This window comes from Mastigoproctus giganteus, chromosome 1 (assembly GCF_048544385.1).
Source record: "Mastigoproctus giganteus isolate SK-2022 chromosome 1, ASM4854438v1, whole genome shotgun sequence".
In the NCBI taxonomy this organism is placed as follows: Eukaryota; Metazoa; Arthropoda; class Arachnida; order Uropygi; family Thelyphonidae; genus Mastigoproctus; species Mastigoproctus giganteus.
Window position 1 is genome coordinate 167,977,490 of NC_143575.1, and position 26,380 is coordinate 168,003,869.

General features: G+C 38.5%; 1 protein-coding gene across 1 annotated transcript in view; it reads left to right on the forward strand.

The window, feature by feature from the left end:
* Positions 1 to 26,380, forward strand: part of l(1)G0289 (plexin domain containing lethal (1) G0289) — a 203,430-nt gene that overhangs the window by 115,068 nt on the left and 61,982 nt on the right. The window contains exon 7 of the mRNA XM_090374888.1: positions 14,274 to 14,338. Coding sequence (XP_090231014.1) covers positions 14,274 to 14,338 — 65 coding nt within the window. The remainder of the gene's footprint in view (positions 1 to 14,273; positions 14,339 to 26,380) is intronic.

Below are 26,380 nucleotides of genomic sequence, written 5' to 3' on the forward strand. Positions count from 1 at the left end.
GGAAATTAAAATTCTTCATTATAAGATACTCTGATTTACTGACCCACTCTATTTCTTTGCACAATTGCTCATTATACTCATCAGATTCATTAGACCTATCACACACACACACACACACACACACACACACACACACACTGTCTCATTTTTCCTTTCCCAGTGCTTATGTCACCCCAAACAGTCTCAACATTTCATTGTCCACCAACATCAGTTGTATGCACTTCCTTAGATTTTGTGTGTTCCTTAAACCCTGCTCCCTTCCTGTTCTGTCTATCCCTTCTGTACACATTGTACTCCCCAAATTCCAATTTTGTACTGCTTATGTCTGTGTGACACCACATCTCTGATATCCCAACAATATTTGCCTTCGATGTCTTGACTAGCACTTTCAGCTCATCAAATTTATTAATTGTACTCCTAGCATTGGTGTACATGCAAGTATACATGCAGTTGTTTCTACTCTTAGTCACCCTAACACAGCCCATGTATTTACTTGTTCCACTATGACTCCCAGCTGTTCTAGAAATCCCCATTGTCTTGCTTTCCAGGCTGCTGCACAATTGCATTTCGATAGAAGCAGTGCAAGAATCACTTTCACCTCTGCCAGCGGCTACTGTTAATCTATTTGTCCGTAACCCCCCTCCCCCAAGCTAGCAGTTTTCCGACCCACCCAACTTTGCCTGAATAGCATCAGCAAATATCCCTGCAGCCTTTCTATTTAAGTGTACCCATCCCTGTAGAAGCAATCTCTCTTGTTAACAAGCACAGACCAGGCTAAGAAAAATTCTACCCCTTGAGCCTTGCACAATCTCTCAAGGGCCGAATTGATCGAAGTTCATTGAAGAGAGTTAAAAGAGGCTAGTTCTGATGAGTGAGGTGCATATTTGCACACAGATATTTCTATTGGCCAGGAACTGGCAAATAGAGAACATCTTGTATGCTGCAGCATTGTCTTGATGGAGCATCCAACCATCCTTCCACAATTCAGGTCTCTTCCTTCAAATTTTTTCATGCAGCCTCATCAGAACTTTAATGTAGCATGTTTGATTGATAGTCTGATTTGGTGGGATTTATTCAACCATAATAATTCCTTTAATATTGAAGAAACCGAGAAGCATGGTTTTCATTTTTGATTTTGGCATTCTTTGTTTTTCTTGGGATTGACTGTCTTTTTGTTTCTGGGTCCTACTGGAACAGCCAACTTTCATTGCAAGTAATTACAGTACTCAAAGTCTAGATCTTCAATTTTTTTTCAAAACATTTTCACAAACTTGGAGTTTTTTTATTCTGATTTAGGCATGAGAAAAGTGTGCACTAGGTGTGCCCCACCTAGTGCACACTTTTCTCATGCCTAAATCAGTTTGTAAGATCTGAAACTCTTACAAAAATAAAATATTTTTTTGACTTCTGAAGTTAGTTTTCCTTTTTGGATTCTTGCCGTTGGGAGAAATGTTAATAGCGTCAGTTTCAATAAACAAGAATTATCCAGTAAGGATTGTAAAACTTAAAAGGTAGGAAGAACGAAAAACAGAAAAATTAGCTTTACATCCGTCAAAACAGAAGACTGACAGAAAATACTATAGCAAGCCCAGCAGGAGGTACGGCGCAACAAACCACTTATAGTTATGGGGAGTCACACACCGGAAACGCATATGGCAAAACGCACACACAAGCCTCTAAAAATAGACGCGATGGTCTCCAGTGACACATTTGTGGTTTGTCTGTAGTGCTATGGAGACAAGCTGTGATGACACAGGAGGAGTTGTTTTGATACATTCGGCCTACATGAAAGAGCTCAACGGATGTCAACAGGTAGGAAATAAAAAAGGAGAGGGGTATTGTGAATCACGTGCTACAGGGCTGGCTGACCTGCCAACAAATGAAAGGATAAAAATGAATATAGGAAGGAGGAGATTGGTAGAACCACTGTAGGAAGGCGTGACAAACTCGGAAGAAAAATTGTGGATGGAGACGGACAGAAAAAAAGAGTGAGAGAGGGTCAGTGAGTTGGGCAGTAAGATGAGAGTGGGTCAGTGTCAGTGAGTTGGGCAGTAAGATGAGAGTGGGTCAGTGTCAGTGAGTGGGGCAGTAAGATGAGAGTTGGAGAAGAAAAGAAAGGAATGAGTTTTTTTTTAGATAGAGTAGCCGGTGGAGAAAAGTGGCTAAGTTCTAATGTGTAGTGAGTATGAGGGGTAGATAAGCCTTAAGTGAACAGTTAAGTCAGTGATCTAATAAGTAGTGAGAGAAGCAGTCGAGTAAGTGGAAAGAAGAAGTTGGAGCGCAGAAGTCGGTCAGACAGTCAGTCAAAAGTAGACTGAGTTTCGAAGTGAGAGATGAACACGTGCCATAGAAAAGAGGGAAAATTTTTCAAGATCCTTAAAGTAGATGAGAAGGAGTCAATTCCATTATGAAGGAACGAGATTGCCTGATATTCTGAGAGCAAGTACGTTGGAGCTGATGAAATCCGAAGCCAGACGACAAAAAGAGTACAGCCATTCTGATCAGATGAAATTAATGCGTCCATAAAGAAATAAAAAGGTACCCAGGAAGGAATCCAGTATCTTATGTCGAACTCCCCCAGTGATTGTGAGATGCGACCCAGACAGAAAGAATCCCCTACTCGCTTAGAGAAGGATGTACCGTGAAGTCTGCCAAGTTATGTAAGTAAGTGATTAGTTTGCTTAAGTACCCTCTCCATCTCACCGACTATAGACACCCGATAACCAATTTATCAGAACTTTTGATTGAACACATATGTATAAGTAGCACTATATTGTAATGAATAAGTTAGTGAATGGTATGAACTGAAGGACATTACCCAGGACAAGTCAATATATATAAATAAATTTTGGAAGGGAATAGATATAAAATTTTTGAAGTGATTGATACTTGTTAATATTTGGTTAAATAAGTGAATGACTAAGTATGAATTTTGGAAGGGGATAGACGGATGTCAGTAACCCCCGAATGTGCAAGTAGTTAATTGTAGAAATTTGATAGTAATAATTACCTAGATTAGAGAAGGTTGTAGGCTATAATCTGTTAGAAAACAGAGTAATGATTTATACTGAAATTAAGAGTATCGGAGCTTTCTCTATTTGGAGTAGGAATTGTTTTGTAATGAAAGGAGAATGTTAATAGATTCCTTTGAAGGTCAATTGAACTCAGGAGTAAGGAAGTAGAAACATTTTGTTAGTTTAAAAGAGGAGATAGTTGTTTATGATTTATGTAAAGGAAATAGCCCTCCTTGAGTTTGCTCAATAGGCAAAATACTTTGCTCATATACATTTGGTTATAAGAAGATGAAATTAAATCTATTTGGTCATGAGTTTAATAAATTTCTTTTGTTTGATGTATCTATGTAAAAGTGTCCAATAAACTGTATTTTTATTATACAACATTTGTGTGTCTCTTTGTTGTTCTGTGTAAAGGCCTATCCAAAGGGAATTAAACACTTCAAGGAGATTTTCCCCTAGAACTTGGAATTTTCTGTAAAGAAATTGTCAGATTGCAAGTGGGGATAATATAAAAAAGGGGATATATATACGAATAATATAATAAAATATAAATAAAAAATGTAAAATATCTACATCAAAAGAATTGAAACATAACCCCCCTCCCCCCACAAGTTAAAATTTGTCTAGCTTTTCTTTGTCCATATTGAGTTCTGTTTCAACCATTGTAATGCTTAAACGATGATCACCTCTCATTAGTACCCTTACCTGGTCCATAGTCTTCCACATTCTCTTTCTTCTAAAAAATCTTTTATGCCATTCAAACACGAGCTCTTGACACATCTTCCCAATAAACTCAACATGACTCATAACTCTCAGTTGGTGTTTTCTTTAGTTTTGTTAAAAATTTGAGGTTAATCCTTTGTTTGATTCTTTTGTCTGTTATTTTTCCGGCAAATTGCAAAAACACAAGGTAATGAAACCTGTCTCGCTAATCATGATCAACGAGACAGGTTTTCAAATGATCATATTGCAATGTGCTTGGCAGACAACTAGAGAAATGTTCAAGGTCAACTGCTATGCCTTTGTTTCACAGGTGGTGCTTGGTGTGTAGTGGCTGCATGCACAGTCTCATTTAATAGCCACACCTTGTATGTTTTTAATAAAAAAAAAAATAATGAATCTTCACAGTTGTGTTCAGAATAAGTTGAAAATAAAGTTGCATCAAAAAAGTGAACAATATTGAATTATTTTTGCTGATTTTTCAAATGTTGGCATATTTGGTCAAAATGACCCTGTGCAATTAGATGAAGAATAATCCTTTGATTGTGCTGATGAGTTAAGGAAGAAGATATATTGTTATTCCTATGTGGATTAATAATATTAAACAATGTACCAGCTGATGACCTGTTAGATAAGTGTAGGTGAAATAAATGGTGTGTGTGTTAGGTTAAAATGCATTTCACTTACTATACTCTGTTCAGATACAATAGGATCCCTCCTATTGTATCTGAACAGAGTGGGCTGATAGTTTTCTGCATACCTGCTAGATATGCAAAAATCTAGATATGCAAATGGACTTTTCAGGTTCAACTCCATAACCATCTCTCTTAAATTCATCCAAGAGGAAAGGACACCACAGGGTTTAGTACTTATGCCACTTAATAAGCACTTCCTAATTCATTTCACAAATATACGTGGTCTCAGTTCTAATCTCAACGATGTCCATTTCCACTTGCAGTCTGCCAAACCCCATGTACTTTTTCTGACAGAATCTCAGTTATTGGTTGATTCAACTACTGCCCATTTCAGATGCCCAAATTAATCGCAGTATGATTCCTTTCGCCTCAAAGGTGGTACTTGTGCATATATCCGTTCTGATATTCCCTGTCAGAGACTTGGAAATTTGGAATCTCCTCTCTTTGATCTTCTCTGGCTTAAAATCTCTCTGCCTCATTGTGTCAAATTCATCTGTTTTCTCTACCGTTCTCCCAACTCCGCTAATCACTTGGAGCTCTTTGACTTCCTCTCTTTGCAACTCGACTTTCTCCAGTCCAACTTTCCTAACAGTGTAATTTTCCTTGGTGATTTTAATGTTCACAACTCCAGATGGCTTCCGTTTTCTAGTCACACCGACCCAGCTGGTCGAGATGCTGAGGCTCTTGCAATTACTAATGACCTTGCACAGATCGTTCATTTACCTACAAGAATACTGGACATTCCTAATCATACAGCCAATACGCTTGATCTTTTTCTCACAAACAACCCTTCTAAGTACATGGTCGAAGTGAAGAGGTCCTTTAGGCACTTCAAATCACAACTTGGTGATTGTCTCTTGTCCAACAGAACCTTTATCTCATGGCTATTCCCAACCTCGTGTTGTTTGGCATTACAAGAATGCAAAATGGGATGACCTGCGAGACTTCTTTTCCTTGGTCGGATTACTGTTTCAAAACTTCAAATGTCAACATTTGCTTAGATCGTGTCAGTGAAATTATTCTTGCAGGAATGGAATCCTTTATCCCACACTCCACTTTAAAATCTCGTCCTTAATCTAAACCTTGGTTTTCCAGTAAATGTGCTAAGGCTGTTCAAGAAAGAATGTTGCATATCATAATTGGCTTGTTTCTAATTCTTCAGTTTCATTTTCTACCTACACCATTTCCAAAGCTCGCAACAATTGTAAAGCAGTTATTAATCAGTCCAAACTAGAGTTTGAACAGGCTAAGAGTAGAAAACTTGCTTCTTGCCCTAATGGTAGTCGAGCATTCTGGTCTCTTGCCAAAGCAACTTTTGCCCATCTCTTCTCCCACCTCTGTCCAAACCAGATGGTTCTGTCATCACTTCAGCCAAGAATAAAGCTGACCTGCTAGCATCCCCTTTTTCTTCCAACTCATATATTAAATGATCTTGGTAAAACATCTCCCACCATTCCCAACATGCTCCATTCAATGCCTCCTGCGGTCTTCCGCCAAAAGGATGTCAGAAGGATTTTGACAAATCTTGATGCTAAGAAAGCTCCAGGTCCCAATGGTATTTCTCCACTTGTTCTCAAAACCTGTGCACCTGAACTTACTCCTATTCTTTGCCGCCTTTTTTCACTTTCTTATTCCAAAGGTGTTTTTCCTTCTGCTTAGAAATTTGCTCATATCCAGCCAGTTCCTAAAAAGGGTGACAAATCTCTCCCATCCAGTTATCGTCCCATTGCAATTACTTCTACTCTTTCTAAAGTAATGGAGAAATCAATTAACTGCCAACTCTTAAACTACCTAGAAACCTTCCATCTGATCGACGATCGCCAGTATGGATTCCGTCACTATCGATCCACTGGTGATACTAGTTTATGTTACCCATTTATGGACTAATTCAATGGAAAGGTTCGGTGAAACACAAGTAGTTGCTCTTGACATCTCAAAGGCTTTCGATCGTGTTTGGCATAAAATGCTTCTAAACAAACTTCCATCTTATGGTTTGCCAACTGTTTTTAGTAATTGGTTATCCAGTTTTCTCTCTGATCACTCACTGAAGATGATGGTAGATGGCTCTCTGTCTTTAACTTCTCCACTAATGCCAGTGTCCCCCAAGGTTCAGTTCTTTCCCACACTCTATTCCTCTTGTATATTAATGACCTTCCATTGACTGGAAATCCTATCCATAGTTTTGCCGATGATAGCACATTGCATTCCACTTTCCATTTTGAGAAACCTTGTCCTGCTCAATCATCTTCAACTTCTCGAAAATTTACCAATTCCTTAAATGCCGTTATTATTATTATTATTATATATTTTATTAAACTGGGTTATCATTTTATGTATATATTTTTCTTAAGGTGTAGTTATAATAGAAAAAATTAAGTGCCTGAAAAATAAAAGCAGATTACTTTAAAATTATAAAAATTAAATGAAAATATATAAATAGTACTTAATGCTGTAGGTCCTATAACTTTAGCCACATCATCAAGGGCCGGCAGCCAAAACCAAAAGAATCAAAGCAATAAGCCTCTGTTTCTGTTATGATGTATACGTGGCAGGCAGAAAAAGTCAGCAAACCTATACATGGTCTACAGAGACCAAAAAGAAATAGAAAGCAAAACCAAATTCATACTAAAATAAATAACACATAAAATGCAAATTTAGCTAAAGTTAAAATCAATTGATTCCAGTTAAGGAAAAAATATAATAATGAATAGCAAGCTATTCTAACTGAATTATTACCAAGAAAGCAAAATATCAGGATGAAAGAAAATAGTCGGGATATGGCAACTTACTATCGGACTGAGTGAAGAGAACATAACAGGGCTGTAACGGAGACCAAAACAGTAGGCCGATAGTTCCCGGCGAATGGCGAATTTATAACAGCTAAAATGACCGAGTATAGGAGGAAGTAGGTGTGAATTTTATATATATATATATATGTATATATAAACTTAAGTGAGAATAATGATTAAAAAAAAAATAAAAAATAAATTAATTAAAAAAAATGCCAGCAGCATGGCTAGAGAGAAGAGTGAAAATTGTGAAATTATATGTAACGATCAAACCAACAGGGAGGGAAGAGAATAAAATTATTGCAGCAGAAACTCTCCCAGATAATTTAGAAAGTCTAAATACAAAGTTAATAAAATATAATCAATTAAATTTTGAATAGCCAATTAAATGAAATTTAACGGTGCCCCCTCTGACGGGCACCAGGTCCAAATTTATGTGAAATATCACGAGCAGAGATGTGAACAACTACAATAAAATAAAACAAAAGCAGAAATAGACTGACCATTATGTTCCATCTCAACAGAGGACCACAAGGCCAATAATGGTCAGGGAATCGCTGCATTTCGATCGCTAGACAAATCCCCACAAAGGCGAATCGATTAAAAGATCAGTTTGATCCCCAGATCGAACCGCCAATGCAGAGGACTTGAATAGCAGTGGTCCTGATGCAGCGAAAATTAAAAATAGGACAGATACAAGCACTCAAATGCAAAGCCACACCACTGACAAAAGTAATCTTAACCAGATTATATATATAAGATTCAAAAATCGTACGTATATACGTAAGATTCAGTTTTTAATTATTTCAAACATTATTCAAATAAGTATATCACATGACAGTAGTGGGCTGATTTGCTAACTCTGCGCCTGTGCTGCCATCCATAGTTCATATTTTGCCTTTATAATCTGGTTAGGATTACTTTTGTCAGTGGTGTGGCTTTGCATTTGAGTGCTTGTATCTGTCCTATTTTTAATTTTCGCTGCATCAGGACCACCACTATTCAAGTCCTCTGCATTGGCGGTTTGACCTGGGGGATCGGATGGTGGAATGATCTTTCGATCGATTCGCCTTTGCGGTGATTTGTCTAGCGATCGAAATGCAGCGATTCCCTGACCATTATTGGCCTTGTGGTCCTCTGTTGAGATGGAGCATAATGGTCAGTCTATTTTTGCTTTTGTTTTGTTTTATTTTATTTTATTATAGTTGTTCGCATCTCTGCTTGTGATATTTCACATAAATTTGGACCTGGTGCCCGTCAGAGGGGGCACCGTTAAATTTCATTTAATTGGCTATTCAAAATTTAATTGATTATATTTTATTAACTTTGTATTTAAACTTTCTAAATTATCTGGGAGAGTTTCTGCTGCAATAATTTTATTCTCTTCCCTCCCTGTCGGTTTGATCGTTATATATAATTTCACAATTTTTGCTCTTCTGTCTAGCCATGCTGATAGCATTTTTTTTATTTATTTTATTATTATTATTTTTTTAATCATTATTCTCACTTAAGTTTATATCTCAAGCATCATATAGAGGAAAATGCTTCTTGCTGCCTCTGATGTATGCTTTACCCCCTTTTTATGTAAGATTCAGTTTTCAATTATTTCAAACACACACACACACACACAGTGGATTCCGGTTATTTGGGCCACCGGTTAATCGGAGCAGCCGTTTATTTGGGGCAAATCTTAAAAAACAGAACCCAATCAAGAAAATAGCCAGGATTTTTTAGTTCGCTTAATTGGGACAACATGCCATTTAATCAGGGCAGAAGACCGCAGTACTGGAGATTACCCCACGATTGTTTGCGACTGTACCATGTGGTTTGATCGGATTTCTGGAGGTCACAACCATAAAACAATAAAAACAATTAGCAGTCACCTGTTCATTGGGGGTTTTCTGTTAGTGCAATCTATCATAAACGGATAGTAAACTCGTTCTTATTGAATTTGCGATAATACCGACATCTGGATTCTCTGGGTTATTATGGTGAAATGTGTTTACACTTCCATGAAATCTTCAATCGTATAAAAAAATTAATTTTCAGAATCTTCTCTTCATTCCTATTTTTAAAGCTTCGTAATTTGTTACTCCGTTCTCACTTGCACATATCGTGTTACTTGCAATTTGTGTGTGCCAAGTTCTTTGTTATTGATTACTTCTCTTTTTACTGTTTTAAATTTTAACCCCCACCCACAAATGTCAGCGAACAGAAATGTCAACTAGTTAGTATGTAAATATTACAGTATGTATTAATTATTCCGATTATCACGTATATTCTTCCGATTTTCACGTATCATTTAATTTTTTAATAAGTTAATAAAAATAATAATAAATTTGTGCTTAATATACTTTACTTTTATTGCCTGTGGATAATATTCCTCCTATTTTCGCTAATTAGAATCGCTGTTTTATAGAATTAAAATTCAATTCACAAACGTGATCACGGCGACCGGTGCTTACTGCACATCGTATAGTGAACAGTACTTTACTATGGTGAGTCCATCGTAACATGATTTGATTGTACAGTGAACCAATTGTAAAGTGGGGTTCCATTGTATTTTTAACTATTTATGAAAAACTTCGGAAAATTGGGGCAGCCGCTTAATCGGGCCAAAATGCACTAGTCCCAAATAACCGGAATCGACTGTGTACACACACACACACACACACACACACACACACACACACACACACACACACACACACACACACACAGTCGATCTCCTGCATTTCATGAAGTCATCTGTGAGCAGTTACAAAAAGGTACAGTGCATCTCCTGAGTAGTTTGAAGTTGGCTAATTGACTTTATCTGCTAATCAAAGCATTGGAATAGTGCTATGCGAACAATTCATTAATGTTTTTATGACATCAAATAATGAAAAAGGTAATTTTTATAATATATGCACACTTGCCAAAAATTATGAACCTATTTTTGGACAGTCACAGACAGAAGAACTACAAATAAAGCTGACATGGGTTGATGATGTTCTGCATCATTTTGTATCAATACTGCACAGGCTGTTTGAGTGCAGTAATCTTAAGCCAAAAAGGGGGAATGCATGATCTATCAGACTTTGAAGAAAGTTTTATCCTGGCTGCATGTTTTGCAGGAACCATGATTCAAGAAATGAAAGCCATAACTGGTTTCTCAGATACAGCATGGGTTTGTTAAGGGAAAGTCTTGTCTGACAAATTTGATTTGGTGATGTGGTGACAAAAGAACTGGATGCAAAAAATAATTTTGATATCATATACTTGGATTTCAGGAAAGCTTTTAACACTGTTGTGCATGGAAGACTACTGTACAAATTGGAGCAGAAGGGTATTAAGGGTAAATTGCTACAGTGAATAAAAGGATGGTTGAGTGGAAGAAGACAGAGGGTGGTATTCAATGGGTGCTGCTCTTCGTGGACTAATGTTATTAGTGGAGTCCCACAGGGTTCGGTGTTGGGTCCACTCTTGTTTTGTATATTTATCAATGATATTGATGAAGGTATATCAGGATCAGTGTTGAAGTTTTCAGTGATACAAAAGTTGGCAGTGTGCTATTGCAACAGGATCTAGAAAATTTGGGCAGATGAGCTGAGAAGTGGCAACTGAAGTTTAACATTGACAAATGCAAAGTACTGCATATGGGTAGAAGTAACCCCAGAGAAACATACCAACTGTGTGGTGCTACACTTAAGGTGGTAGAAAATGAAAAAGACCCGGGAGTAATTGTGCAGTCAGATATGAAGTTTTCTGAGCAATGCAGACAGGCTGCCAGGGCAGGGCATGGGGTTTTATCAATGATATATATAGGAATTTTGCTAGCAGGGAAAAGGAAGCGATTGTTCCTCTGTATAAGGCAATGTTCAGGCCACGCCTTGAGTACTGCGTACAGGTCTGGAGGCCTCATTTTAGGAAGGATGTCGATTTGCTTGAGCGAGTACAGAGAAGGGCAACAAGATTGGTGAGGGTATTGAAGGGATCCTCTTCCAAGAGAGGTTTAAGTTCTGTAAATTGTGGTGGCTGGAGACTAGGCACCTGTGCAATGATCTGATTGAGGTGTATAAGGCCTTGAATGTGTTCAGCACTGAATTCATGCTGAAAATTAGTCAAGAAACATTTGTTATGATGAACCGAAGGCGAAAAATGAAGAGCAAGATAAACACTGACAAGGAAAAAATTGAGTATACTGAGTTATGCAAAGCCATTAGAAAGAGACTCAGAGAGGACATAAGAAGATTTAACACAAGAAAAGTAGAACAAGCATTAAAGGAAAACAAAGGATTTAAATCAGCAGCCATGAGCAGTAATACAGAAAGACAAATGATACAGAAACTGAAGAATAGCGATGGTGTACTTATAAACAGCAGAGAAGGCATAATTCAAATAGCAGAAGACTACTATAGAGAATTATACAAGGAGCGAGGAAATGATGCCAGCAGTGGGAAAGATGGATTGCAAAGTAGCAACACATACGACATACCCGATATTCTTCCTGATGAGGTAGAACATGCATTGAAGAAAATGAAGAATCAGAAAGCCTCGGGGGAAGATGAAGTTACTGTAGAGTTGTTAAAATTGGGAGGAAACGACATAACACAAAAACTGGCAAGGCTCTTCACAAAGTGCATTAGAAAAGGTGTGATGGCTAAGCAGTGGAATAATGCAATCATAGTTTTGCTGCATAAGAAAGGAGATAAATCAGAAATTGGAAATTATAGACCAATTAGCTTGTTATCCCACATTTACAAGTTGTTCACAAGGGTCATTACTAACAGATTAGAAAGAATACTTGATGAGAATCAACCGAAAGAGCAAGCTGGCTTTAGGACAGGATTCTCAACTACGGATCACCTTCACGTAATATCACAGCTAATGGAGAAAGCAAATGAATATAAAACACCATTATGCATGGCATTTGTGGATTATTAAAAGGCATTTGACTCCATACAGCATAAGGCAAGGTTTCAGGCACTGGAAAGACAAGGCATAGATACCCCACATATTATGATTTTGAAGAAAATATATGCGAGTGCTACCTCCTTTATTAGACTAGACAAAGACAGTAGGAAATTTAAAGTCGAGAAAGGAGTTCGACAAGGAGACACAATATCTCCGAAGCTGTTTACTGCTGCCCTCGAGGAAGCTTTCAGAAGATTAGACTGGTCGCAGAAAGGAGTCAATGTGAATGGAGAGTACCTAAACCTTTTACGATTTGCAGATGACATTGTGGTCATAAGCCACGATCCCAAAGAACTAGAGGAAAATCTTAATCAGTTATGCACAATTAGTAAGGATTTTGGACTAAAGATGAATATGGCTAAAACAAAAGTGATGATAAACAAGTATGCTACAGAAAGGGATATATAATGATTGAAGGAGCAGTAATTGAAAAGGTGGAGTCATATACTTATCTGGGACAAGTTATTAGCTGTAATAATGATAAATGGCTGGAAGTCAAGAGAAGAATAAATTTTGGATGGTGGATAGCATTCAGGAAATATAGTCACATACTGAAGAGCAATATCCCGGTTTGTCTGAAACGTAAAATAATGAACCAATGTATACTCCCCACCATGACTTTTGGAAGTGAAACTTTGGCACTCACCAAAAGAATGGAAGAGAAGCTGAGAACTACACAGCGAAGAATGGAATGAATTATAGTGGGAATCAGACTGTTAGATAAGAAGAGAAACACATGGATTAGGCAGCAAACTCAAGTAAAGGATATTCTTATCAAAACTAAAGAACTGAAATGATCTTGGACAGGACACATAGCTCGAAGACATGATGACAGATGGACTAAGAAAATAACAGAATGGTACCCAAGAGTAGCTAGAAGAAAACTGTAAGACAAAGGTGGAGATGGATAGATGAAATTCATGAGTTTCTGGGTAGTAAATGGATGGCCAGTGCTCAAAACAAAAGGAACTGGAAAGTTGCTGTAGAGGCCTTCATCCTGCAGTGGATTGAAAATGGCTGTGATGATGATGCTGAATTCTGATGAGATTCTTCCACTTGTTCAGATTATGAACCTAAGGGGCCATAAATTCAAATTAAGGAAAGACAGATGTAGAATAGATGTTTGGAAATTTTGCCTTTAGCCAGCGAGTGGTTAATCTTCAGAGATAAACAGAAATCTTTTTCTTCAGAGATAAACAGAAACTTCAGCTTATAGAGGTGCTGAGAATGTTGTGATTGGGCAGTAGAACAATGGAAGAAAGTCATGTGGTCAGATGAATTGCAATGCACTTTGTTTTGCACTGATGGTAGGCAGTGTGCGTACCCTACTTGCCCTGTTAAGACAAAGCATTTGGGTGTTATCATGGTTTGGAGAATGTTTTGTTGGCATGGGACTGGGTCTGTTGATACTAGTTGGAAGATTGAATGATGTTCGGGGAACACCTGAATTTTATTTTAGATCTACTGCACTCTGCAATGTTACACTTTTATGTCAAAGGTGATGGCCGTTTTTTGGATGAGAATGCAACAACGCATCTCACCAGAATTATGCAAGAATGGTTCGGAGAACATAACACAGATTCCACCATTTTCCCTAGTCCCCACATTTGCTCGATCTCAATCCTGTTGTAAATGTATGATATGCTGGAGAGAGCTATTTGGCAACAAAGTCCATTTCCTTAAACTTTATTGCAGCTAAGCAATATTTTGCTGGAAGAATGGTTACAATTAGATCAGAACACACTAAAATACCTTATAGAATCCATGCCTCACCACATACTTGCTGTTATTCGAAACAAGTGGCCTGATTCGATACTGAGTAAAGGTTCGTAAACATTATTTCATCCTGGATATATATGACTTGAAAATTGAAGCCAGTTAAAGATTGAAATGACCAAGAAATTTGCTTCCCTTAGGAAAGTTAGACTGGAGAAACTAGTTTCAAAGGAAATAAGTCAAACTTACGAGTGATCAGAAGAGTTTAAAAATGATAGAATTGACTTCCTTTAATTTTTCTTTGATATTTCTTTTCTTGACCTTTAATTTTTAAAAATAAATTTCAGAAATTTTTATTTATATATTTTTTTGTTTAACAGGTGAGCCCTTCACTTTCCAGGTGACGTTATTTAAAAATGGTGATATTGCATTTGTTTATAAAAAGGTGAGCTCTTCTTTCTTATAATCTTTTGTTTATGGACATAGAATGTGAACTTTCTGAATTAGATATCTAAATGTGCTATATACAGACAGACCTCGGACTGACAGTAGATTGCATTACCATGGTGTGCCACGAATCAAAATGCAGTTAAGTTGAAACTAGTTTTCTCAAAGCAGCAGTGACAGATGTAAACATATTAGTTTGTAACCAAGAATCATATTTATTAATTTTTATGCATAGAAATACAAAGAACTCTTTTTATATATATTTTATATATATATATACATGGTGTCTCAAAAATATTGGTATAAACATTTAGGGGAGGTAGGTAACATCTAAAGGAATGTGAATCGCATAGAACCCATAACTGGAAACGTCACCATAAGTCGGTAGATGGTGCTGTTTATCAGTTCGCGAGAGGGGAAATTTCTGGTTTACTCATTCAGGCAGTAGTCGCCGCATGAAGAGCATGCATCGATATACGAACTGTGAGCTGGCAGACATGCACCTAGTGTATGGATTAGCAGAGGGTAATGGACGAACCACTCAACGAATTTATGGAGAACGCTTCCCAGACAGACAGACATGTACCGGACCACCGTTTGTTTGCACGTGTGTGCATCAAAATTTGCACGATTATGGGTCATTTAGAGGTAACAGGAGTAGTGTGGGCAGACCATGTTCGACGCCAACTCCCGCCATGGTAGAAAGTGTGTTGAATGCTGTCCAGAATAATCCTACTACCAGCACATATGCCATTGCCTCTGCCTTAGGAGTGGCTCGTTGCAGTGTACAGCGTGTCTGGCATGACGATTCCTTACACCCCTTTCATCTCCAAAGGGTTCAGTTACTGCTCCCCCAAGATCGTCCTGCACATGTGGCTTTTGCGCAGTGGTTTCTCCAAGAAAGTGTTCAAGACTTGAATTTTCCAGCCTATGTTTTGTTCACAGATGAGGCTTATTTCACTCGGGAAGGCTTATTCAATCAGCACAATGCTCGTGTGGGCTCACGACAACCCACACGGTGTGCGCCCCCATGCGGCACAACATTGCTTTGCAATAAATGTGTGGGCAGGTATGGTCGGTGACTGCTTAGTCGGCCCATACCTGTTACCATCCCGCATGAACTCTGCTAAATATCGGATCTTTCTTGAACAAGTTCTACCAGGGTTACTTGACGATGTTCCAGCAAATGTGAGACGCAACATTTGGTTTCAACAAATGGGGTGCCTGCCCATTATGGAAGGTGTGTTCGTGACCATTTGAACAGGCGTTTTGGGTGTCGATGGATTGGCCGTGGTGGACCCGTTGCCTGGCCTCCACGCTCACCTGATTTATCGAGCCTTGATTTCTTTCTGTGGGGGGCCCCTAAAATCTATCGTGTATGAATTGCCTGTGGAGACAGAAATGGATCTCGTGGCGAGACTCATCACAGTAGCAGGCGCTGCTGCTACTGTCAAAGAAACTCCAGGTGTGGTTGACCGTGTCCACCAATCCATGCTGCATCAGTGTCATGCATGCATCGCATCTCATGGTGGAACCTTCGAGCATCTGTTGTAACATCATGAAATGCATCCATCTCATACTTGTTAATATTATGTCAAATAAATGTTTGCCACTAATTACTGCCTTGTGTCATTTCTGCTTCTTGTGCCTCTGATACTAATTTTCTGTGATGTTTCCGGTTATGGATTCCTATGCGATTCACATTCCTTTATATGTTACCTACCTCCCCTAAACGTTTGTACCAATATTTTTGAGACACCCTGTATACATAAAGAACAACAAAAAAGAAAAAAAAAAAAAAAAAACAGTACCACAAAACATTTAGGCAAAACAAGCAAAAATATACAATTGTCCCAAGCTTTAAATTATAATTTAAAATCCAGTCCACTCTCAGGAATGCAGAGCATTAGATTTTGCCTATGGCAAAGTAAAATATCATGCCACGGATAAAACCTGGTACGTCTGCGCAGCCGCCTCCGTAGCCAGGTGGGAAGGAGCAGCAGTGCGTAGCACACGCTTCTTGATTAGACCGGGGTTCGAGCCCGTCACCATCAAATACGGAGGATGCGGAAAGGTCAGGGAATGACCACCGCATATCCTGGAGCAATATGGCCTTAGTTGCTAATGCTCCTAAAAACCAAATAACAAACAAACGTCTGCGCAATAAATTGTACTACACGCATAAAACCTAAAGAAGGCGGGAAAATTTAACATTTTCAGGCTGACCACCACAGGATATGGAGGTGAGGTACAGTGGTATTTTAATCTGATACATACTTGAAGGGCTTTGAATCTCCTATCACAGTTTGCTGTCATATGTAATATTTAAAAATTAAGTACATATATTCAAAAAATTATGCTTTATTCCAAATTATTCACCAAGTAATTACATAAAGTTAGCCTAGCAAAACTGGTATGTATAATACATTCTTCTAGTATGTCTGCTCAAAGCCCCTGAGGAAATAGTAGATGTATGGCCATGAGGGAGAATGTTAATTTTCACTAACTTTTGCTAATTTTCTACAATTTAATCCAATTATTCTCCAATTTTCTCCAAATTTTACATTAATTTTGTTGTTTTTATATTTTTATATTTATATGTATCTGTGTTATATATTTATATGTATCTATGGTATATTAGGCTATCCATACCAGGGCTAGATTTTATGTAACTAGCAGGTTGGTTGGGGTCACTACAAACCTGATGCTCCCAAGTAGTACCAAAATTAATTATAAAAAAGTTATAATATATAAATAAGTTAAGTACATATATAACCCATGCACGTATAATGTCTTTGCCACTGTACAATAGCATTAACATAGCACTTAATACTCTCATTTACGCTATTTAAAAATGTAATATTTAAATCTAATTGTCATCAGACATAATTCCAATATATGTTGTGCTGCCAGTTTATTAGGTACACCCCCTGCTGTGCACACAAATGGTTTGTCCCACAAAGTTGCAAGTCACATGACCACAGTTGTGGATATAAATGCAGAAGAACAACCTTTCTAGTATCAGTTAAGCACACAAACCATAGCAAGAATGGGGAAAAGGAGTGGTCTAACGGACGTGGCATGGTAGTAGGTGCAAGACGTGCTGGACAAAGCATCCCTGAAACTTCAGTTCTCCTGAACTTTTCACACACCACGGTTTCAAGGGTGTATCAAAAATGGTGCGACAAACAGAAAACATCCTCTCAACGGCACTCCTGTGGAAGAAAATCGCTTATTGATTGAGAGAGGTCATGGGAGGATGGCCAGAATTGTGCAAACAAACACAGGCCACAATGTCACACATCACGTCAGAATACAACATTGGTGCGCAGAACAAAATATTGCAATGGACCACTGGTCGCACTTTGTTGTGAATGGGCTACAACAGCCGATGGCCACATCGCGTACCTTTGTTATAAAAGTACCTTTGTTATCACTGAAGAACAAGAGAGCACGTCTCCTGTGGGCACAGCAACACCAACACTGGACTATCGAGGATTGGAAAACAGTTGCTTGGTCTGACGAGTCGAAGTTCCTGGTGCATCATGTTGATGGAAGGCTCAGAATTTGGCGAAAACGACGTGAATCCATGGACCCGTCATGTCTGATGACTACTGTGCAAGGTGGTGGAGGCACTGTTATGGTGTGGGGAACGTTTTCTTGGCACACATTGGGTCCATTGATAATCATAGATTCACATCTGAATGTCACATCGTTGCTGACCAAGTGCATCCATTCATGTTGACAGTTTATTCTCAGTCAGATGGTTACTTCCAGTAGGATAATGCGCCGGTGCACAAAGCCCGAATCACGGTTCCAGGAACATGACAATGACTTTTCTTTGCTGCAGTGGCCCTCTCAGTCCCTGGATCTCAATCCTATTGAACATCTTTGGGATGAGCTGGAAAGGACTGTTAGCTGCAGGCCTACATCTCCGTCGAATATGAAGGAACTGCGTGACACACTTGTGTCTGCATGGTACTCCATTCCTGCACAATGTTTTCAGCATCTTGTTCAATCCATGCCTAGATGAATTCAGGCTGTTTTTGAAGGCTAAAGGAGGCTCAACACGCGCTACACACACACACACACACACACACACACACACACACACACACACACACACACACACACACACACACACAGGGTGTTTCAAAAGTGATGGTCAATAATTTAAAGGTGAACTGTACAGACTACAATATGCCAAAAAAAAAGCCTAGTGAACATGGGTTCTAAGTGAATCGTTTTGGAGATATTGCAAATTTCTAGTTGGGATCCACCACTGACTTGTTTGTTTAGGTTAGGTTATGCTCATTCTCTCCCTTTTCCCTCTCTCAATGCTCTGAGACGTAGCAGGCATACTAGTACTTGTCAAAGGATAGTCAACATGGAAAGAGGTTACAGCAGCGAAGTGTATGCTGACATGCACTTCATGTATGGTAAAGCCAACAGCAGTGCACTTGAGGCTGCATGTTTGTACTAGGAAGCATTTCCCTGTCAAAGGCAGCCCAACAGGCGCACATTCATCAGGGTACATCGCCTTAGAGAACATGGGTGCTTCACACATGGAGTACGAGCAGGTATGCTCAGAAGCATAACACCTGATGTTGAAGGAAGGGTGTTTGAAAGAACATCCTGTAACATGTAACATCTGTAAAATCCTGTGGTGTTGAAACAAAAAATTAAAAATGTATTATCTTATGTTTAATAAAACCACCCTTAGCAAAGGATTCACAGCTTTTTTGCTAAACTAGTGCTCCCACAGTCAGTGGCAGATCTTAACAGAAAATGTGCATTATCTTAAATGATTCATTTGCACCCTGATGTTCACTGGGACTTTTTTGCTTATTTTAGTTTGTACTTTTCAATTACTGACCATTTTTGAAACACCTTGTATATAGCCGAGTGGGTAAAGTACCTGCCCGGCAACCCAAAGGTCGCGGGTTCGATTCCCGCCTCGGGCTTGGATCAAAGTACTGCAAAAACCTTGGGAGGTGCAATATGGCCACAGAAGCCGATGCGCCAACAACTACCAAATCAATCAATCAATCAACCTTGTATATATGAGTTGTTAAGTTAAAATACTTTTGTGACTTTCAGGCTGCTGTACAAATTGGAGCAGTGTTAGCATTAAGGCAAGTTACTACTAATGGATTAAGGGATAGTTGGGTTGGAGAAGAAAGAGTGGTTCTCAATGTGTACTGCTCTTCTTGGACTACTGTTATATTAGGGAGTTCCCCAAGGTTCACTGCTGGGAACCATTGTTGTTTTCTATATTTATTAATATTGTTGATGAAGGCATATTGTGCTTAATGTCTAAGTTTGCAGATGATAAGATGGTTTGTAGAGTGGTTAATGACAGTAATCAGAAATACTACTGCAAAAATATTTAGAAAAATTGGACAGATGAGGTGGCAGTTGAAGTCATTAATTGACAAATGCAAGGACTGCAATGGGTAACAGAATCCCTAGAATAACATAACTGTGTGGCACTCAGTGTAGTGGACAGGGAAAAGGACTTTGGGTAACTATCCAGTCAAACTTCTGGGACAGCTTATAGGGTTTTGTCAATAATATACAGTGATGAGGTGATTATTCCGTTGTAATAAAGCAATGTTTAGACCACTAGTAGGGCAGTTCTGCAAATTGCAGCATCTGGCACCTACAAGGACATCTGATTGAGGTGTTTACAACTTTGAATGGAATGAGTAAGCTTAATACTATAGTTTCCTTCCTCTTGCTCAGATTACACACATGAGGGGGTGAGATATAAATTTAAATTCAGGAAGGATTGCAGGATAGATGTGAAAATTTGTCTTCAACCAGTGGGTAGTTGATTGTTGGAACAAATTTTTGTTGCAAATTATGCAAGAAAGCAACTATATCAGCTTGCTTCCTTGCATCATTGGCTACTATTAATACTAATACCAAATTATGAGCAGGTTTTGAATAAGAAGCAGAGAATGTGTTAACAGATTTGTCTATTTTCCTTTGATAGGAAAATATCGAAACATGTACTCAAAAGAACTAAAACTTTGGAGTTTTATTTCTTTTTTGAGTATGTGAAGTGCAAAAGTTTTTGCAAATTGGTATTTAATTTATATATCAGAATACAATAACAGATAATGAATTTTTTTTTTTAAGTGACCTTCCTTATAATAGTGCAAAAAGTACTTGGATTGGCACATAATTTAGATGCATTTAGTGTTGTGTAGCCAAGCACTTGGAGTGACTTTTCTTAAGCAATTTCCAAAATGTTTTTTTAGAAAGAAATTACTCCTCTTTTTAGTAAAAGTTTTTTAATTTAAGCTGTAAAGTTCAGCAAATTTAGTCTTACAAGGAGTGGATAAAGTCAAGAAAGATGCCTTTCTCTTATTTTTTCTTATTAACTTACCGAACATGCCCCTTGGCCACATTGGCATCACTCTGGCTTACCTCAGTGGAGCTAGTAACCGAGTGGAAAAATCATTCCTCTGGGTCCCAAAGGAGTCTGAATATAATTCCATGGGGAATTATAATTTGGGGCTCCAGGTGCCAAGCGATTGTGACTGAGTGATTTCTCTGTGCTTCCTGTGCAATTTCCAAAAAGCAATTTACAGTTCTTTTATGTTCCTGTCTTTAAGAAATCTATTTATTTCATAACTGCGCTTGTTACAAAAGTACTTATATGCAGAGCAAGGAAGACAAGCCACCTTTCTATATTTCTTGTAGTTTATTATTACACCTAATTTTCGCTTGGTCACACCAGGCACTGCTCCTGCCTCCCTGTGGCAGTACCGGAAACCTTGGCAGAAAAGTTAATTTGCCAAGGGCTCAAAGGAGCAACGATGGACTATACCAATGCTGAATCTGAGGGATCAATGCCCATCACATTCTAGAGAGCAGGAAGATCACAACACTTCCTATGCTAAAAGACAAAAGAAGGATACAGACCAGAATATCTGGCCTCACGTCCTTATAATACATTCCTTGACTAACCAGCGAGTCCAGTCAGCAAGCTCTCTCTCTCTCTCTCCTTTTCTGATCACGAAATGTTTAGAGAATGCTGCTGGCTCACCAAAAATGGTCCACCAAAAAAAACGACACAACACAACACAAGCACTCTGAGAATTTACTTAAATTGAAAACACTTGGAGGAACTCCCATAGAAGTGTCACCTCATGCCACCTTAAACTACTCAAAAGGAATTATAACAGAATGGGATCTTCTACATGTATCTGAGGAAGAAATTAAACGAGAACTCTCAGACAAAAATGTTATTCAGGTTAAGAGAATTCTAATTAAAAAGGATGGTTCATTACTTCCGACCAGAAACATCATACCTAATGTTCAACTTGCCGAATCCATCAACTTCTGTAAAGGCCGGATATTTGAACTGTCAGGTCTGACCATATATACCGAACCCTGTCAGATGCTACAAATGTCAGAAATCTGGGCATTCACAGGCAGTATGTCAAAGGATTGCTGTATGTGCTTCGTGTAGATCTAAAGACCATATCCAAACTGAATGTTCTGCACAATCTTTACAGTGTCCAAACTGTAGAGGCAATCATTCCTCTTATTCCAAAGACTGTGAAACATGGAAAAGAGAAAAAATGATTCAGAAGTACAAAACTGAGCATAAAGTTTCCTGTCTTGAAACAATTATCACCAATTACAGTAACATGGTCATATGCAGCAATTGTCCAACAGCATAAACAGATAACTGCTGTTACCACCACTACCACTGTGGTTCAAACTAATGTTACAGTTCCTCCCAACATCTCTCTGTATCTGATTGGGCTCTCTCAATCTTAGCTTCATAGCTAAGATCAGCAAAGTCGATCTCAATGCCAACTTCCAATCAAGCCATTAATATACCAGTTACAATTCTGCCAAACACATCTTCCACATTGCAGCCAACCACAAATACTAAAGACATATATATGGATGACAAACCCTCTATCCATGATCATATGGATACATATGAAAAAGAAGTCTCAGAGGAACCAATCTTAGAGATACATGCCAAGGAAGAAATGGAAGTTATCCATTTTTTCCCAGAAAAGAGGGTGCCTCCGTAGCCAGGTGAGAAGGAGCAGCAGTGCGTAGCACATGCTTCTTGATTAGACCGGGGTTCGAGCCCGTCACCACCAAATACGGAGGATGCCGAAAGGTCAGGGTCTGACCACCGCATATTCCCGGAGCAACATGGCCTTAGTTGCTAATGCTCCTAAAAACCAAATAACAACAACAACCCAGAAAAGAGAGAAAGCCTGAGCGATCCAAGCAGACCACCATTTGTTAAAAGACAGATACAAATACAAAGCCAATATAATGCGCACAATAATACAGTGAAATTGTTGAAGTTTCCGCAGTAACATTGATGACATTTTTGACCTAATTGATAAATATCATCCGGTAGATGTCCGCCTTCAAGAAACTAACCTAACTCCACAAGTAAACCGTTATGTGGTGAACCATTATGGTACTAGAGACAAGAGATTTCCTTCCAGTGGAGCTCATAGTGGAGTGGCTGTTTTAATCGACTCCAGAATTCCATGTAAATGCCTCCAACTACAAACATCTTTGGAAGCAGTTGCAGTACAAGTATCAATCCAGTTTAAATTCTCACCGGTCTCACTTTACCTTCCCCCAAATCAAGAGTATGCATATTCAGATCTAGCAGCATTAGTAACCCAGCTACCACTGGTCTGTATCATGGGAGATTTAAATGGACACCATCCCCCTGTGGGGGATCTCGACACCAAGACAAACGTGGTAAATTGATCGAAAAATTATTGGAAGAGCAAAATCTCTCACTCATAAAACACTGGAGTTGAGACATACATCAATTTGCCCACTAGAACAGCCTCTGCAATTGACATTTCCATATGTTCATCCATCCTATATCCACTTATTGAATGGACAATCTTGAATTATCTCTCAATAGCAACCATCTCCCTGTGGTCTGCAAAATATTAACAAATGATGTTATGCATCACGATGGCCAAAAAAGATAGATTCCATAAAACTGACTGGACAAAATATAGAACATGTGCAGCATTACATAAACAAATAATCACCACTCAGCCTATAGCCAATGCTATAGCTCATGTCACAAACCAGATTTTAATAGCAGCTGAAACTACAGTACCTCGGTCATCTGGAAAATATCATAAACATGCCACAGCGTGGTGGAACAAAGAATTCAGTATAGCCAAGAGAGAAGAATAAGGCTAGGAATCTCTTTTGAAAGTATCCCCTCTGCATCAGCCTCATAAATTTTAAAAAAGCCAGAACCATATATATCCAGCGTTCGCCTCCACAATTAACAAAAATACAGATACCCGTGTTGTATGGAACAAAATCAGAAAACTTAATGGGAAATTTCTTTCAGTTCCAACTCCACTAATAAACTGGAATGGACATGAGATCACTAAATCAAAGGAAATTGTGAACATACTTGCAGCGACTTTTGCAAATATATCAGCAGTATCAGCATATATGGCGCCTCAGTAGCCAGGTGGGCAGGAGCAGCAATGAGTGCACATGCTTCTTGATTAGACCGGGGTTCGAGCCTGTAACCACCAAATACTGAGGATGCGGAAAGGTCAGGGAATGACCACCATATATCCCTGGAGCAATATGGCCTTAGTTGCTAATGCTCCTAAAAAAACCAAATAACGACATCAGCATATATACTATCCTTTCAGAAAACAAAATCTGTAGCAGAAAAATACAAACTAAACTTCAATACCAGCCAAAAACTCCCATATAACCAGCCTTTCAACATAGAAGAATTGCAAAAAGCTCTGGTTAAGTCTAGGAAGAGTGCAGCAGGACCTGATGGCATTCACTATGAAATGATCTAACAGCTTAGTCAAAAATCTCTAAAGGCATTACTTATACTGTACAATAGAATTTATATGGCCAACTACTATCCAAACTCCTGGCATTACTCCCTTGTAATTGCCTTTCCTAAACCTGGCAAGGATCATACAAACCCCACAAATTATCGACCAATAGCTCTAACAAGTTGCCTTGGAAAACCCTCAAGAAAATAGTGAACAACCAATTAACCTGGTTCTTGGAAACAACGTACTTAACATAAATCGATACGGCTTTTGTGAAAATTGATCATCTACGGACCCCATGATAAAAGCAGAGGCAAATATTTGCAATGCTTTTCTAAGGAATGAATGTATAATTATGATCAGTCTCGACATAAAAAGGCCTTCAACACCATGTGGTGATAGGGCATTCTGAATGACCTCCACAACATTGGGTTGCGAGCACACCTACCAATTTTAATACAAAATTTTCTGAAGCTCAGAACTTTCTAAGAGAAATACCAAAACAATCTGTCACAAACATATACTCAAGGAGTTCCCCAGGGTTTAGTGCTGAGTGCAACTTTGTTTGCAATCAAAATAAATTCTATTACAAAAGACCTACCAAAAACAGTTGAAACATTCCTTTATGCAGATGACATTACAATTTCATGTCATTCACAAAACATGAACATGACTGAAAGGCAATTACAAAGTGCAGTTAAAAAAAAAAAGTAGAATTGTGGACTAAAAACAATGGCTACAGAATCGCAACAAAAAACAATGGCCATACATTTCTGTAGAAAGTAAAAAATGCACCCAGATCCAGAAATAAGTCTAGAAAACCAGCTGATGCCTCTGGCAAATAGTATACATGTTTCCTTGGCCTGATTCTCCCTAAAAAAACCTTTTGGAACATATCAAATGCCTCCGAACAACCTGTCTAAAAAAAAACTAAATATTCTCAGGGTTCTTTCTGCAATGATATGGGGAGCTGATCGGTTCACACTACTTCACCTATACCATGCTATGATCAGATCAAGAATAGACTGGAGCTTCTGTGTATAGCTCACGTAGACCAAGTGTCATCAAATGGTTTGATCCCATACATCATAGTGCCCTACGAATTTCCTTAGATCATACAGAACATCGCCTGTATAAAGCTTATAGCTTATATGCTATATAATATTGGTATAAATACACCATAGTTAACCCATAAATTTAACTACACAAATAGTGTAATGGCATAGTTTTATTTTTTCTTATTGTGGCTGCCTTCACAATGAGATACCAGATATTGCAGTACTTCGAATAAATAACGCTTCTCTAGTAGAGGAGATTACTGTTATTTATTCTCAGTGGGCATGTTCACATGTTTTGGAGCTTGTTGGTTCACTTGTTGGTGGGCAGGCAGGTACCCTGATAATGCAGCCATGTCATCACGGTTGCAAAGTTATTCCACAATATGAAAGATGCCAAACGGTGAAGATAATGATGATATCAAACGATGCCGTTTCACTACTTATGTAATTAAATTTATGGGTAAACTATGGTGTATTTACACCTGTTACATATATTTAATTTCGACCCGTAACGTATTATGCCTTGAGCATTTAGTCCTCAAAACAAGCTTATATGCAGAGGCCCATGAGCCTTCACTATATCTCCGGAGGCAAATTTTGTTTTTAAACTATGCTATTAAAATCCAGTCTTCCTCATCATCCTACTTGGCAGTATCTCTTCAATCCATAGTGGAAGAACCTCTACAGCAATAAATCCACAGTAAATAAACCAGCTGGAATGTGACTGAAAGAACTAGTTTCAAAATGGGGCCTAAGCTTTGACAATGAATATGAGGATAATAGCATAACTATTCCACCATGGCACACTTTCATGCCTAAATGTGACACTTATTTTCAACAGTGGGGAAAAAGCACTCTGGCAAATGTCAACATAAAACATGCAACCGACTCATCACAGTTCTCTGAATATCTTCAAATATATACAGGCGGCTCGAAAACAGATATCCAAGTGAGTGCCGCAGTGGTCCTTCTACACACTGTCATCTCACAGCAACTCTGAAACCAATGCAGTAGCCATTCTGCTGAGCTGTTCACCCTACTAATAGTCTTAAAATACATTGCATCCTCTCCCCTTCTGAAACATCTCATATACACAGATTCATTAAGTGCAATACATACTTTCCAACAAAAGCAGACTCCATCACA